The sequence below is a fragment of the Oncorhynchus nerka genome, linkage group LG12, assembly GCF_034236695.1.
Source record: "Oncorhynchus nerka isolate Pitt River linkage group LG12, Oner_Uvic_2.0, whole genome shotgun sequence".
In the NCBI taxonomy this organism is placed as follows: domain Eukaryota; kingdom Metazoa; phylum Chordata; class Actinopteri; order Salmoniformes; family Salmonidae; genus Oncorhynchus; species Oncorhynchus nerka.
Genome location: NC_088407.1, coordinates 79,636,672 through 79,653,839, shown reverse-complemented (window position 1 = coordinate 79,653,839; position 17,168 = coordinate 79,636,672). Strand labels below are relative to the sequence as shown.

At 41.5% G+C, this 17,168-nt stretch overlaps 1 protein-coding gene across 1 annotated transcript in view; it reads right to left on the bottom strand.

Annotated features, from left to right (window-relative positions):
* Positions 1-237: 237 nt before the first annotated feature.
* The window catches only part of LOC115138845 (nesprin-1-like), a 195,657-nt gene continuing 178,726 nt past the window's right edge, over positions 238-17,168 (bottom strand). The window contains 8 exon segments of the mRNA XM_065025814.1: positions 238-1,472; positions 3,302-3,372; positions 4,435-4,530; positions 7,766-7,978; positions 8,828-8,956; positions 9,292-9,492; positions 9,875-10,086; positions 17,036-17,162. Coding sequence (XP_064881886.1) covers positions 1,223-1,472; positions 3,302-3,372; positions 4,435-4,530; positions 7,766-7,978; positions 8,828-8,956; positions 9,292-9,492; positions 9,875-10,086; positions 17,036-17,162 — 1,299 coding nt within the window. The 3' untranslated portion in view covers positions 238-1,222.

Genomic DNA, 17,168 nt, shown 5'->3' with positions numbered 1-17,168 from the left:
CACTGATCTATGCCTAAATCTCCTCAAAGGACTCTGCTCAAGACAGGCACCTGAATTAAATTTGAGAGGTATCATATGTTTTTTGGACCATTGAAATTGTGCTTTGAATTGAGTTTATGATGTATGGAAAGTAGGATTCAAAGACTGATTCAGCGTTATTGACTTGACAGAGTAGAAGAGTTAGAAATGTTGCTTCCCACAGAGAGAAATTATGTTAAATAAAAGACAGAATCAAAATGAGAATTTGGCATTCAATATTTGTAATTTAGGGTCAGATATAGATTATTGCTATACATTTATATTATGTACAGAATATGTTAAGTCATCCTGGACTGTTGTACATTTAATACTAAACACACAGAGCCATAGAAAATATACAGATTTATAATTCGTTATACTGTTGATTAATAGTTTGTTTGTAGAATCCATATTTTCAGCTAGAAAAATAAAAATGAGTGTTCATTATTTTCAATGTTTCTTATGCTTTTAAACAGTTTATAGCAAATAACTCTTCATTACGGCCTTTCTTTTACATACACATTCAATACACAATTCAGACTAAATAGATTCTTACGCCCAGGTATAATTCAGATTAAAAATCAAATATTCATCACGGACACACCCATAAGCAAAGATCATAACCGCATGCCAAAACACATGTAAAAAAAAAATATTGCAATATAAGTCATCTTAAAATGTTATTTCACAAGTGTTCAATTGTTACAACAGGCACAATCACAGAGTATATGCTCTGCATTGAACTAGAGGACAAATGGCAACACATGGCAAGTGTTGTACCTTTACAGGTATCCAGGGGATATCCACTGACTGCCGTCACAAACATTTTTGGTTCTTACATTTGCTGCCCCTAAGACGTTTCTTCGTCTATACATATAACAGAAAACTAAAAGAAGACACGAGTGAAAAGACAAGAGTGCTGCTGTACTTCATCCGTACAGAACAAAGAAGATATAACTAAGGTTTTGGCATCCTATGATGCTTGCTTATGCACGGCAACACAAGGTGCAGAATGACGGAACGCCATATCTCTATTCTTCATGGAAGCTGCAAATGAGAAGAGAGAGACCCATAGAGTTGAAATCCACAACAGTCAAGAAGTTCAAAAAGCCCAACTATCCTCCTCAGGTTCGTCTCCATACCAAGGGCCAGGCTGTAATCTCGCTCGGCACCCAGAACCAAATGTTTGGTCTGTCATGAAAGACTATACAGGAGGGGGCCCGTTGGTGTATTGTAGCATCGGGTGGAAGGAACGGGCAAAGTTATTGGACTGGCTGCAGTCTAAATCCCCCTCACACACTGGCACCAGGCAGACCATGACCACCAGCAGCAAGAGGAACAGCAACTGGAGGGGCACCGCCACCCATAGGACGTGGTACAGGAAACGTGACGATGACACTGATGATTTCCCCTCTGCCTCAGAAGGGGAGGAAGCGGACCCAGCGACGGGAAACCTGATAGGATACGACACGGAGAGCACACAACAACACAACAACAAGCAGACTTAGGTTATGACACCTACTGTACAGCTAAGGACATGCATCCAGACCAGACCATCCATCCAACTATCCATTTTGTCATTGGATTCAACAGAATCAAATATCTATTTCCTTTGTTGTTTACAAGACAGAAACTATGTTATTGCTCTACAAGTATAATGATGAACTGTGTATTGACACAGCCATGATCAAATTACCAAACTATATTTAATCAATAAGGGCCGAGGGTGTGGTATATGGCCAATATAACACGGCTAAGGGCTGTTCTTAGGCACGATGCAACACAAACCCCCTAGGTGCCTTATTGCTATTATAAACTGGTTACCAACGTAATAAGATCAGTAAAAAAAATGTTTGGGTCATACCCGTGGTATACGGTCTGATGTACCACGGCTGACAGCCAATCAGCATTCAGGGCTCAAACCACCCAGTTTATATTGGTAATCAATACACCCACAGTCAGTTGAATGACACTTGACAAACACTGACAAACATTTTCAAGAAATGATTTTCAAACCCATAAAACAAATACAGGATGTTGAGCTGACATTCCTTTGTAAAAGGATGTAAGGTGTTAGGACGGGAGACAAAATGCATGCAGGAAGTAGCAGTTGAAATGTTTTAGATAGTCCTCTCTGTGAGGAGTTTAAATCCTGATGAATGCAAAGCATGCCAAGACAGGAGCATAGCAGCATAGAGCAGTCTGTTTTAAAGGGTGTAGCTAGGTGAAGCTTGCTGTAGCATTAGTCAGCAGCAGAACCATCTTAATATACCCTCATCTGACTGGGCTGCTGTCAAACTGAGAAGACAGACTAAATCTATTAACATGCTAAATAACATGTTTTGTACTATTCACTATTAACTCATATTTCTCAGGTAAGGGATGAACACTACAGTAACACAATTATAGCGTTCTGATTTACAACACTTTACGACAATGTGGTACCTGCTGTTTCTCTGGCATAGCTGACAATGGGGCCTATTTGAATTAGCTTACACCAAAGGGAATTCTAAAATGATAAATCATGGTATGCATAGCTAGATAACAGTGATGTTCGTTTTACCCTCAGGTCTGTCTGTCTAGACTGTGATCAAAGTGCCCCCTGTCATTCCACAAATGGAGACATGATAGGGGCGATGGCTGATTGAGGGGAGTGAGGGGGAGATGGTGGATTCGTTATGTGAAATAGAAGAAATAGATTAAATAGATGTCACACACAAGAGAAAGAAAGAAAGAAATAGAGAGATAGACTTGCTGCCATCATATTGTTCATTGCAGATGCTTGCTGGCTTGGCAATTCAAGAGAACAACTGCGTGTGCTCACTAGCAGTAGAGAAGGAGTGCTAGAGCTCTATAGTTACGAAGAGGTATTAGAGAAACTGTTGACAGTATGTTAAGCACTCAAGGTGCATTCTGGGTAGCGTAGTTAATCAAGCAGCCGAGGACATTGGCAACAAAGAGGCCTATATATTTAGTTATTGCAGAACTGTAGTGTAAAGGATGTGTGGGCTATAACCACATTTTCTGCTAAACCCTATACAGGTGTCTAGAATGGTAGAAGATGATGGAATTAATTTTTCATTAAACTTTTATGAACCTTTGGAAGTAAGTAAAAATCAGTATTCAGAGTTTTCTATTTTTTCTTTTACAATACAGTTGTTGCAATGTACTGTATGTGTTGTCAGTGCAGTGCAGCACAACGGACTAAGGTTCCAGAACAGGTGTAACATGTTCCAGGAGTTCTATTGTCTTCTGGGTGTTCTACAAACCAGGAGAAAGGTACCTGTGTGATCTGTGTGGACTGCTCACAGAGGGTCCAGAGGTCTGCTGTGACATACTACATTTGCCCCGTTGCTGTTTGCAATGAACACGGGGGTAAAAGAAAGAGAGTATGTTTCAGTCCAGGCAAATAAAGAACAAAGCTACCGATGAAAAGAAAATACCCCAAATAAAAGAATAGAAGGTGATCTTAGAACAAATCAAATATGTGAAGGAAGGTGACAACTAGAGAAAATAAATGAACTAGCTTTTTTCAAAGTGTACAGCTACTTTGAACAGCTACAGCTGGATGGTCATGCTGGTATTTGGAACAAAGGGAATTCATTCGCTGCTGAAGCACAACGTATGATATGATGCATGATTTGCTATGTGGAAGACAGATGTAACAAATGTAAGATATACATGTACTGTATCTTCAAATCACTGAGATCAACCATTGGGATTGAAGTGAAGACAAGACATAACTTCTATAGAATTTAATTGATAAAAACCAAGGGTTTTAAAGAGCCAATATTCCATGAGCACTAAACTACAGCACTCTAAAACCACAGGACTCTAAAACTACAGGACTCTAAAACTACAGGACTCTAAAACTACAGGACTCTAAAACCACAGGACTCTAAAACTACAGGACTCTAAAACCACAGGACTAAAGAAAAGAAGAAAAAGATGGGACACATTTGGTCAGGAGAAACCAGAAGTAGATGTTGAAGTTTAGGGGGAAAGTCAATCAATAAAATAAGATAATATATATATATATTTTTAAGAGTGGGTATAATGATGTCTCAAGTGCTCTGGTTGGTTTGTCTCTGGGAGATGATATAACATGAAAGAATAAAAGTGTGGAAAAAGAGTCAGAGTTGTGTGTGGAATGTATATACATGTAGGAAGGTGTACAGAGAAGAGGTGAGAAAGAGAGGTCCTGGGAGGGTGGGAGGGAGTGACTTTGCATGGCCTTAAACTGGAGCAAACTGGGCGTTGCATTCAGGGGCACAAGTGACCCACTGTCAGTCTTAGGGAGGAAGTGCCAAACACCTTCCTTCTGGTAACCACTGTCAGTCTTAGGGAGGAAGTGCCAAACACTTTCCTTCTGGTAGGGCACCATGTAACCATGTCAGGAGTATTACTATACGTTACCGATCGACGGCGACTTGGCGTGCTCCTGCCCGACACCGGGCTTATGGAACCAGAGGTGGAGTCTAGCTCATCAGCTGACGACCACGTGGACAGATCCTGAGATGAAAGAGAGGAGAAAGAGAGAGACAAGAGGGAGGGAGAAAGAGGATGAGAAGGGGGAGAGAGGGCGAGAGGGAGAGAGAGAGATACACACAGAGGGAGGGAGAAAAAGGATGAGAAGGGGGAGGGAGGGAGAGAGGGAGAGAGGGGGAGAGGGAGAGAGGGAGAGATACACACAGAGGGAGGGAGAAAGAGGATGAGAAGGGGGAGGGAGGGAGAGGGAGAGAGGGAGAGAGGGAGAGAGGGAGAGAGGGAGAGATACACACAGAGGGAGGGAGAAAGAGGATGAGAAGGGGGAGGGAGGGCGAGAGGGAGAGAGGGAGAGATACACACAGAGGGAGGGAGAAAGAGGATGAGAAGGGGAGGGAGGGCGAGAGGGAGAGAGGGAGAGAGGGAGAGACACACAGAGGGAGGGAGAAAGAGGATGAGAGGGAGGGAGAAAGAGGATGAGAGGGGGGAGGGAGGGAGAGAGGGAGAGAGAGAGAGATACACACAGAGGGAGGGAGAGAGAGAGAGAGAGAGATACACACAGAGGGAGGGAGGGAGAGAGAGAGAGATACACACAGAGGGAGGGAAGCCAAGCATGAAACAGCGTTAGATACAGTAGAGACACGCTACAAACGTTTCTCCTGCACTATTTCTTATTGTGTAATGTGTCTACTGCACGCTCCCTAAAACACTTCTGCGAGCAGGCCTTTCTAATCGACCTGGCCCGGGTATCCCGTCAGTCGAGGATGCCTGGACATTCTTTAGAAGTAATTTCCTCACCATCTTAGATAAGCATGCCCCGTTCAAAAAATGCAGAACTAAGAACAGATATAGCCCTTGGTTCACTCCAGACCTGACTGCCGTCGACCAGCACAAAAACATCCTGTGGCGGACTGCAATAGCATCGAATAGTCCCCGCGATATGCAACTGTTCAGGGAAGTCAGGAACCAATACACGCAGTCAGTCAGGAAAGCAAAGGCTAGCTTTTTCAAGCAGAAGTCGCATCCTGTAGCTCTAACTCCAAAAAGTTTTGGGACACTGTAAAGTCCATGGAGAACAAGAGCACCTCCTCCCAGCTGCCCACTGCACCGAGGCTAGGTAACACGGTCACCACTAATAAATCCATGATAATCGAACATTTCAATAAGCATTTCTCAATGCCTGGCCATGCCTTCCTCCTGGCTACTCCAACCCCGGCCAACAACCCCCCCCCCCCCCCCCCTCAGCTACTCGCCCAAGCCTCCCCAGATTCTCCTTAACCCATATCCAGACAGCAGATGTTCTGAAAGAGCTGCAAAACCTGGACCAGTACAAATCAGCTGGGCTAGACAATCTGGACCCTCTCTTTCTAAAACTATCCGCCGCCATTGTTGCAACCCCTATTACCAGCCTGTTCAACCTCTCTTTCATATCGTCCGAGATCCCTAAAGATTGGAAAGCTGCCGCGGTCATCCCCCTCTTCAAAGGGGGTGACACCCTAGACCCAAACTGTTACAGACCTATATCCATGCTGCCCTGCCTATCTAAAGTCTTCGAAAGACAGGTTAATAAACAGATCACTGACCATTTCGAATCCCACCGTGCCTTCTCCGATGTGCAATCCGGCTTCCGAGCCGGTCACGGGTGCACCTCAGCCACGCTCAACGTACTAAACGATATCATAACCGCCATCAATAAAAGACAGTACTGTGCAGCCGTCTTCATCGACCTGGCCAAGGCTTTCGACTCTGTCAATCACAGTATTCTTATCGGCAGACTCAATAGCCTTGGTTTTTCTGAAGACTGCCTCGCCTGGTTCACCAACTACTTTGCAGACAGAGTTCAGTGTGTCAAATCGGAGGGCATGTTGTCCGGATCTCTGGCGGTCTCTATGGGGGTACCGCAGGGTTCAATTTTCGGGCTGACTCTTTTCTCTGTATATATCAATGATGTCGCTCTTGCTGCAGGCGATTCCCTGATCCACCTCTACGCAGACGACACCATTCTGTATACTTCTGGCCCTTCCTTGGACACTGTGCTAGCTTCAATGGCATTCAACACTCCTTCCGTGGCCTCCAACTGCTCTTAAATGCTAGTAAAACCAAATGCATGCTTTTCAACCGTTCGCTGCCCGCACCCGCCCGCCTGACTAGCATCACCACCCTGGACGGTGCCGACCTAGAATATGTGGACAACTATAAATACCTAGGTGTCTGGCTAGACTGTAAACTCTCAGACTCATATTAAACATCTCCAATCCAAAATCAAATCTAGAATCGGCTTTCTATTTCGCAACAAAGCCTCCTTCACTCACGCCGACAAACTTACCTTAGTAAAACTGACTATCCTACCGATCCTCGACTTCGGCGATGTCATCTACAAAATAGCTTCCAACACTCTACTCAGCAAACTGGATGCAGTCTATCACAGTGCCACCCGTTTTGTTCCCAAATCACCTTATACCACCCACCACTGCGACCTGTATTCTCTAGTCGGCTGGCCCTCACTACATACTCGTTGCCAGACCCACTGGCTCCAGGTCATCTATAAGTCTATGCTAGGTAAAGCTCCGCCTTATCTCAGTTCACTGGTCACGATAATAACACCCACCCGTAGCACACATTCCAGCAGGTATATCTTACTGATCATCCCCAAAGCCAACACCTAATTTGGCCGCCTTTCCTTCCAGTTCTCTGCTGCCAGTGACTGGAACGAATTACAAAAACCGCTGAAGTTGGAGACTTTTATTTCCCTCACCAACTTTAAACATCAACTATCTGAGCAGCTAACCGATCATTGCAGCTGTACATAGTCCGTCTGTAAATAGCCCACCCAATCTACCTACCTCATCCCCGTACTGTTTTTATTTGATTTACTTTTCTGCTCTTTTGCACACCAGTATCTCTACTTGCACATCATCATCTGCTCATTTATCACTCGTGTTAATCTGTTAAATTGTAATTATTCGCTCCTATGGCCTATTTATTGCCTACCTCCTCATGCCTTTTGCACACACTGTATATAGACTTTCCTTTCTCTACTGTGTCATTGACTTGTTTGTGTTATTGGCTTGTTTGTTTACTCCATGTGTAACTCTGTGTTGTTGTCTGTGTCACACTGATTTGCTTTATCTTGGCCAGGTCGCAGTTGCAAATGAGAACTTGTTCTCAACTAGCCTACCTGGTTAAATAAAGGTGAAATAAATAAATAAATGGAGATACATTCCATTGTTCTATTTAATTGTAAAAGTGCGTCTGTTCTGACCTGTTGGCTGCTGTTCATGTCCAGAATCTTCTCCAGCTCTTTGAGGTCTCTGGTCACCTCCTTGAAGAGCAGTTTGAGGCGGTTCCCGATGACGTGAACCTTCTCCTTGGCCTCCAGACAGTCACTGCCCTCGCTGTTGACCAGCAGCTGCAGGGACATGTCCTGCAGGGACAACACCTTCCTCTGGGTGTCTAGCAGCTCACAGCGGATTTTCTGTGGAAGGAGTGAGGGAGATTGGTTGGTTCACAATTTTACTCACTGCAAGGTGTCAGTCTCTCAAGGACATTTTCTAATTTGAGATCCCTATGCTTAATTTAAAAGTCTCCAGTTGACATCAATCAATAATTTATGTAAAAGTCAGATTTGTGTGTGCTTATCTCAACTCCGAATCAGCCCTCACAGAATATGGTTTATGCCATCTGACTGTGGAATCCACTGTCTCATCAGCCCAGCCAAGCAATGTATAAACTTAATCTCCACTATAAGAAGCATCTAGACATTATCTCATATTTCCTTTAGACTAACATTTCTTTTTTTAACAGTGGAGATTTGTATAAACATTACTTTCTGTCTCTCCGTTATTCTGGCTGCACTTTTTGACGTGACTGTAAGTTAGCCGTAGTTGGCTAGCTAGCAAGCAAGGGATAAGAACGTTGCCAGCCAGTATGGCAATGGAACATTTAGAACAAATGACTGGGTGGCGTCCATAGATACAGAACAAAAATGACTGAACGACTGGGTCGCTTCACTAGCAACCGAACCGATAAAACGAACGACCAGCCGGCTTGGGTAGCAACCCAAGATTTGTGTCGGGACTATATCTTGCGAATGGATAACATAGTATGAATAAATTAATCAAAACAACGTTTTTTTAAATGAAAATATGCCAATCATTATTTGAATATGTTGATAACCCGTTGTATAAAAGTGATAATGTCCAAGAAGCCGGTGTTTGGAAGATATATTGACTTTGTCTCGGGCCTAACACAACAATATATCCTCCAAACACCGGCTTCTTGGGCATTATCACTTAAATATAACATTACTAAACCGCTTCTGTACCAGGAGTGTTTTGTGGTGCTCATGGAGGGTGTTGCTGTCCTGGATGGGGTCAATGGGAACAATCTCATTCCTCCTGCGGTCAATGTTCTCCAGCCACAGTAGCAGGCCGTGACTCATCTCATGGAAGTCCTACAGGAGAGGAGACATGAATACAAATGCATGCCAATCACCTTCTACCAAAAGTCATGACTTCTACCTAAAGTAACATATTTAACATGTCTAACTAATGATTAACCTTGATGTTTATATCCAGGTCATTAAAACACTATTTAATTGTATCCTGTCTCAGTTGTCCAACATGCAAACATGATTTGTCCTGGTTTGAATATTTTATTAAGTGACCAGTAAGTAGCCTGGTCCCAGAGCTGTTTGCGCTGTCTTGCCAACTCCTTAACGGCCATAGGAGTTGGCAAGACAGCACAGATCTGGGACCAGGCTAGGTGACTAGACAGTTGGACACCTACGTGACACTGCATAAGGGCCTTTTGTAGCGCTGCCCTCCACTCTCCCAGAGAGGTGCCCAATCCTTCCCAGCGGTTGTTCATCTCTTTCAGCCTGGCCTGCAGGTCCTGGGACTCTTCTGTGGCGGACTGGACAAACTCTGCACTGCACAGGTTGATGGACAGCACTGTGGCCTTACGCTTGTCAACAGCCTTCTGCAGCTCCTGTAGACAGACAATATGAAAAGAGATGATTTGAGAGGATGTCATATCAGCACAGAGTATTTTTTAAATATCCATCTCTGGTTGCAAAGCTTTCCCAAAGAGTATCCCAGTTGGGGGATTCCAGGACCAGGAGGGAATAACCATGGAGGGAATCACCATGGAGGGAATAACCATGGAGGGAATCACCATGGAAACCATGGAGGGAATCACCATGGAGGGATTCACCATGGAGGGAATCACCATGGAGGGAATCATACAACTGGGATTCATACAACTGGGATTCATCCAACCATGATTTCTGAAAAAACCCGGAACTTTGAGAAAGCCTTACACACCTTGCAAGCTTTGTAATCCTAGTGAGTAATCAAAGTTCAAAGGTCACCTTCAGTTTTTTGATGTGCAGCTCGATGGTCTGGATGTCGGTGCTGAGGTCTAGCCTCCGTTGCTGCTCTAGCTCCTCCCCTGCCTGCTCCAGCCACGCCCACACAGTGTTGAGGTCAGAGTTGAACTGCTGCCACTGCTGAAGGTTCTGCTTCAGACGCATCTCTTTACTGAGGGCCTGGGCCTGCAGCAACTCCCAGCGCTGTATCACACCTACAGTACAGAGAGAGAGAGTGAGAGAGATAGAGAGAGATAGAGAGGGAGAGAGAGAGAGAGAGAGAGAGAGAGAGAAAGAAAGGAAAGGGTATCAAATATATATACAGCCCTGTATACATGTCCTGCAGGGACAACACCTTCCTCTGGGTGTCTAGCAGCTCACAACGGATTTTCTGTGGAAGGAGTGAGGGAGATTGGTTGGTTCACAATTTTACTTACTGCAAGGTGTCAGTCTCTCAAGGACATTTTCTAATTTGAGATCCCTACGCTTAATTTAAAAGTCTCCAGTTGACATCAATCAATAATTTATGTAAAAGTCAGATTTGTGTGTGCTTATCTCAACTCCGAATCAGCCCTCACAGAATATGGTTTATGCCATCTGACTGTGGAATCCACTGTCTCATCAGCCCAGCCAAGCAATGTATAAACTTGATCTCCACTATAAGAAGCATCTAGACATTATCTCATATTTCCTTTAGACTAACATCAGGGTATCAAATTATTCATTTGGTAACGGTATATATGGGGTATATATGGGATATTATGGTATATATGGGATATATGGTATATATGGGATCTATAGAATATATGGTATCTATGGTATATATGGTATCTATGGGATATATGGTATCTATGGGATATATGGAATATATGATATCTATATGGGATATATGGGATCTACATGGTATATATGGGATAAATGTTATATATGGGATATTTTGTATAAATGGGATATATGGTATCTACATGTAATATATGAGATATATGGGATATATGATATATATGGGATCTACATGGTATATATGGTATATATGGTATCTACATGGTACATATGGTAAATATGGGATATATAGTATATGGTATATACGGTATAAATGGTATCTACATGGTATATACGGTATCTACATGGTATACATGGTATATGGTATATATGGGATCTACATTGTATATATGGTATCTACATGGTATATGGGATATATGGTATATATGGTATCTACATGGTGTATATGGTATATATGGAATATGTAGTAATTGGTATATATGGTATAAATTGTATATATGGTATCTACATGGTATATATGGTATCTACATGGTATACATGGTATATATGATATATAAGGTATATATGGCATATATGGTATCTAGATGGATATATGGTATCTACATGGTATATATGCTATCTACATGGTATACATGAGATATATGCTATATATGGGTTATATGGTATATATACTATATACATGGTATATATGGTAAATATGGGATATATAGTATATGGTATATACGGTATAAATGGTATCTACATGGTATATACGGTATCTACATGGTATATGGGATATATGGTATATATGGGATCTACATTGTATATATGGTATCTACATGGTATATGGGATATATGGTATATACAGTGCCTTGCGAAAGTATTCGGCCCCCTTGAACTTTGCGTCCTTTTGCCACATTTCAGGCTTCAAACATAAAGATATAAAACTGTATTTTTTTGTGAAGAATCAACAACAAGTGGGACACAATCATGAAGTGGAACGACATTTATTGGATATTTCAAACTTTTTTAACAAATCAAAAACTGAAAAATTGGGTGTGCAAAATTATTCAGCCCCTTTACTTTCAGTGCAGCAAACTCTCTCCAGAAGTTCAGTGAGGATCTCTGAATGATCCAATGTTGACCTAAATGACCAATGATGATAAATACAATCCACCTGTGTGTAATCAAGTCTCCGTATAAATGCACCTGCACTGTGATAGTCTCAGAGGTCCGTTAAAAGCGCAGAGAGCATCATGAAGAACAAGGAACACACCAGGCAGGTCCAAGATACTGTTGTGAAGAAGTTTAAAGCCGGATTTGGATACAAAAAGATTTCCCAAGCTTTAAACATCCCAAGGAGCACTGTGCAAGCGATAATATTGAAATGGAAGGAGTATCAGACCACTGCAAATCTACCAAGACCTGGCCGTCCCTCTAAACTTTCAGCTCATACAAGGAGAAGACTGATCAGAGATGCAGCCAAGAGGCCCATGATCACTCTGGATGAACTGCAGAGATCTACAGCTGAGGTGGGAGACTCTGTCCATAGGACAACAATCAGTCGTATATTGCACAAATCTGGCCTTTATGGAAGAGTGGCAAGAAGAAAGCCATTTCTTAAAGAAATCCATAAAAAGTGTTGTTTTAAGTTTGCCACAAGCCACCTGGGAGACACACCAAACATGTGGAAGAAGGTGCTCTGGTCAGATGAAACCAAAATTGAACTTTTTGGCAACAATGCAAAACGTTATGTTTGGCGTAAAAGCAACACAGCTCATCACCCTGAACACACCATCCCCACTGTTAAACATGGTGGTGGCAGCATCATGGTTTGGGCCTGCTTTTCTTCAGCAGGGACAGGGAAGATGGTTAAAATTGATGGGAAGATGGATGGAGCCAAATACAGGACCATTCTGGAAGAAAACCTGATGGAGTCTGCAAAAGACCTGAGACTGGGACGGAGATTTGTCTTCCAACAAGACAATGATCCAAAACATAAAGCAAAATCTACAATGGAATGGTTCAAAAATAAACATATCCAGGTGTTAGAATGGCCAAGTCAAAGTCCAGACCTGAATCCAATCGAGAATCTGTGGAAAGAACTGAAAAGTGCTGTTCACAAATGCTCACCATCCAACCTCATTGAGCTCGAGCTGTTTTGCAAGGAGGAATGGGAAAAATGTTCAGTCTCTCGATGTGCAAAACTGATAAAGACATACCCCAAGCGACTTACAGCTGTAATCGCAGCAAAAGGTGGCGCTACAAAGTATTAACTTAAGGGGGCTGAATAATTTTGCACACCCAATTTTTCAGTTTTTGATTTGTTAAAAAAGTTTGAAATATCCAATAAATGTCGTTCCACTTCATGATTGTGTCCCACTTGTTGTTGATTCTTCACAAAAAAATACAGTTTTATATCTTTATGTTTGAAGCCTGAAATGTGGCAAAAGGTCGCAAAGTTCAAGGGGGCCGAATACTTTCGCAAGGCACTGTATGGTATCTACATGGTGTATATGGTATATATGGAATATGTAGTAATTGGTATATACGGTATAAATTGTATATATGGTATCTACATGGTATATATGGTATCTACATGGTATACATGGTATATGGGATATATGGTATATAAGGTATATATGGCATATATGGTATCTAGATGGATATATGGTATCTACATGGTATATATGCTATCTACATTGTATATATGGCATATATGGTATCTACATGGTATATATGGTATCTACATGGTATATATGCTATCTACATGGTATACATGAGATATATGCTATATATGGGTTATATGGTATATATACTATATACATGGTATATATGGTATATATGGTATCTACGTGGTATATATTGTATATATGGTATATATGGGATATATGGTATATATGGGATATATGGTATATATAGTATATACATGGTATATATGGTATCTACATGGTATATATTGTATATATGGGATCTACATGGTATAAATGGGATACATTGTATATATGGGATCTACATGGTATACATGCGATATATGCTATATATGGGATAGATGGCATATATGGAATATATGGTAAATACATGGTATATATGGGATCTACATGGTATATATGGTATACATGGTATTTATGTTATGGTATATATGGTATCTACATGGTATACATGGTATATATGGGATCTACATGGTATATATGGTATCTACATGGTATATATGGTATATATGGGATCTACATGGTATATAGGGTATCTACATGATATATATGGGATGTATGGTATAAACATGGTATACATGGTATATATGGGATATATGGTATATATGGTATCTACATGGTATATATGGTATATATGGGATCTACATGGTATATAGGGTATCTACATGGCATATATGGGATATATGGTATAAACATGGTATACATGGTATATATGGTATATATGGGATCTACATGGTATATATGGTATATATGGGATATATGGTATATATAGTATATACATGGTATACATGGTATATATGGGATCTACATGGTATATATGGTATATATGGGATATATGGTATATATTGTATATATGGTATCTACATGGTATATATTGTATATATGGTATCTACATGGTATATATTGTATATATGGTATCTACATGGTATATATTGTATATATGGTATCTACATGGTATAAATGGGATATATGCTATATATGGGATCTACATGGTATACATATGATATATGCTATATATGGGATAGATGGCATATATGGAATATATGGTAAATACATGGTATATAAGGTATCTACATGGTATATATGGTATCTACATGGTACATATGGTTTATATGGGATCTACGTGGTATATATTGTATATATGGGATATATGGTATATATGCTATCTACATGGTATATATGAGATATGTGCTATATATGGGATATATGGTATATATAGTATCTACATGGTATATATGGGATCTACATGGTATATATGGGATCTACATGGTATATATGGGATCTACATGGTATATATAGTATATACATGGTATATATGGTATATACATGGTATATATGGGATCTACATTGTATATGTGGTATATATGGTATATATAGTATATACATGGTATATACATGGTATATATTGTATATATGGTATCTACATGGTATATATAGTATATACATGGTATATATTGTATATATGGGATCTACATGGTATATATAGTATATACATGGTATATACATGGTATATATTGTATATATGGTATATACATGGTATATATGGGATCTACATGGTATATGTGGTATATATGGTATATATAGTATATACATGGTATATATTGTATCTACATGGTATATATTGTATATATGGTATCTACACGGTATAAATGGGATATATGCTATATATGGGATAGATGGGATCTACATGGTATATATGGTTTATATTGTATATGGTATATATGGTATATATGGTATCAACATGGTATATATGGTATATGTGGTGTATACGGTATCTACATGGTATATATGGTATCTACATGGTATATATGGTATCTACATGGTATATATGCTATCTACATGGTATACGTGGTATATATGGTATATATGGTATCTACATGGTATATATGCTATCTACATGGTATACATGGTATATATGGGATCTACATGGTATATATGGTATCTACATGGTACACACGGTATATATGGGATATATACGGTATATATGGGATCTACATGGTATATATGGGATCTACATGGTATATATGGTATCTACATGGTATATTTGGGATATATGGTATATATGGTATAAACATGGTATACATAGTATATATGGTATATATGGTACACATGGTATGTATGGGATATATGGTATATATGTACAGTTGATCTATTATTAATGTCTACCACTGATTATACTGTTTATACAGGCATTTGAGGTGACATAAAGCTTACAGTCCATTACAGTACAGGCCAGTACAGGCCCCTACAGGTCCGTACAGTACGATCCAGTCCAGTACATTACAGTACAGGCCAGTACAGTCCATTACAGTACAGGCCAGTACAGGCCCCTACAGGTCCGTACAGTACGGTCCAGTCCAGGATAGTCCATTACAGTACAGGCCAGTACAGTCCATTACAGTACAGGCCAGCACAGGCCCCTACAGGTCCGTACAGTACAGTCCAGTCCAGTACAGTCCATTACAGTACAGGCCAGTACAGTCCAGTACAGTACAGGCCAGTACAGGCCCCCACAGGTCCGTACAGTACAGTCCAGTCCAGTCCAGTCCAGTACAGTACAGTCCAGTCCAGTACAGTCCATTACTGTACAGGCCAGTACAGGCCAGTACAGGTCCGTACAGTACAGTCCAGTCCAGTCCAGTCCAGTCCAGTCCAGTCCATTACTGTACAGGCCAGTACAGGCTCCTACAGGTCCGTACAGTACAGTCCAGTCCAGTACAGTCCATTACTGTACAGGCCAGTACAGGCCCCTACAGGTCCGTACAGTACAGTCCAGTCCAGTACAGCCCATTAGAGTACAGACTCGTACAGGTTCGTACAGTACAGTCCCGTCCAGCCCTATACAGCCCTGTACAGCACAGTCCAGTACAGGCCCCTACAGGTTCGTACAGTACAGTCCCGTCCAGCCCTGTACAGCACAGTCCAGTACAGCCTGAAGAAATGTGTCTCCCTTAAAAGCTGCTGACTTTGTACTTACTTCTCTGCTTGAGCACTCTGGAGCAAAAACAACCCAGAAAACATACAACCACCACAACATGTTGTCTCATCGTGGACTACAAGTTGTGGGCATTAATGTACCATTGCTACTTTACATCTTAAGACCTCTCCACCTCTGACTGTCTTAAGACCTCTCCACCTCTGACTGTCTTAACACCTCTCCACCTCTGACTGTCTTAACACCTCTCTACCTCTGACTGTCTTAACACCTCTCCACCTCTCTGTCTTAACACCTCTCCACCTCTCTGTCTTAACACCTCTCCACCTCTGACTGTCTTAAGACCTCTCCACCTCTGACTGTCTTAAGACCTCTCCACCTCTGACTGTCTTAACACCTCTCCACCTCTGACTGTCTTAAGACCTCTCCACCTCTGACTGTCTTAACACCTCTCCACCTCTCTGTCTTAACACCTCTCCACCTCTCTGTCTTAACACCTCTCCACCTCTCTGTCTTAACACCTCTCCACCTCTGACTGTCTTAACACCTCTCCACCTCTGACTGTCTTAACACCTCTCCACCTCTCTGTCTTAACACCTCTCCACCTCTGACTGTCTTAACACCTCTCCACCTCTGACTGTCTTAACACCTCTCCACCTCTCTGTCTTAACACCTCTCCACCTCTGACTGTCTTAACACCTCTCCACCTCTGACTGTCTTAAGCCTGATTAATATCAACACCTGATGGCCAAACTTTACCTGTTGTTTGTGAATCATCATCAATAGGGTCAGCAAGTCCCGAGGCCTTGTCCCCCTCCCCCTTCAGTTCGTAGCCAACCCTCTTCACCGTGTCTATACTGCTACGACACTCTCCCAGTAGACGCATCTACAC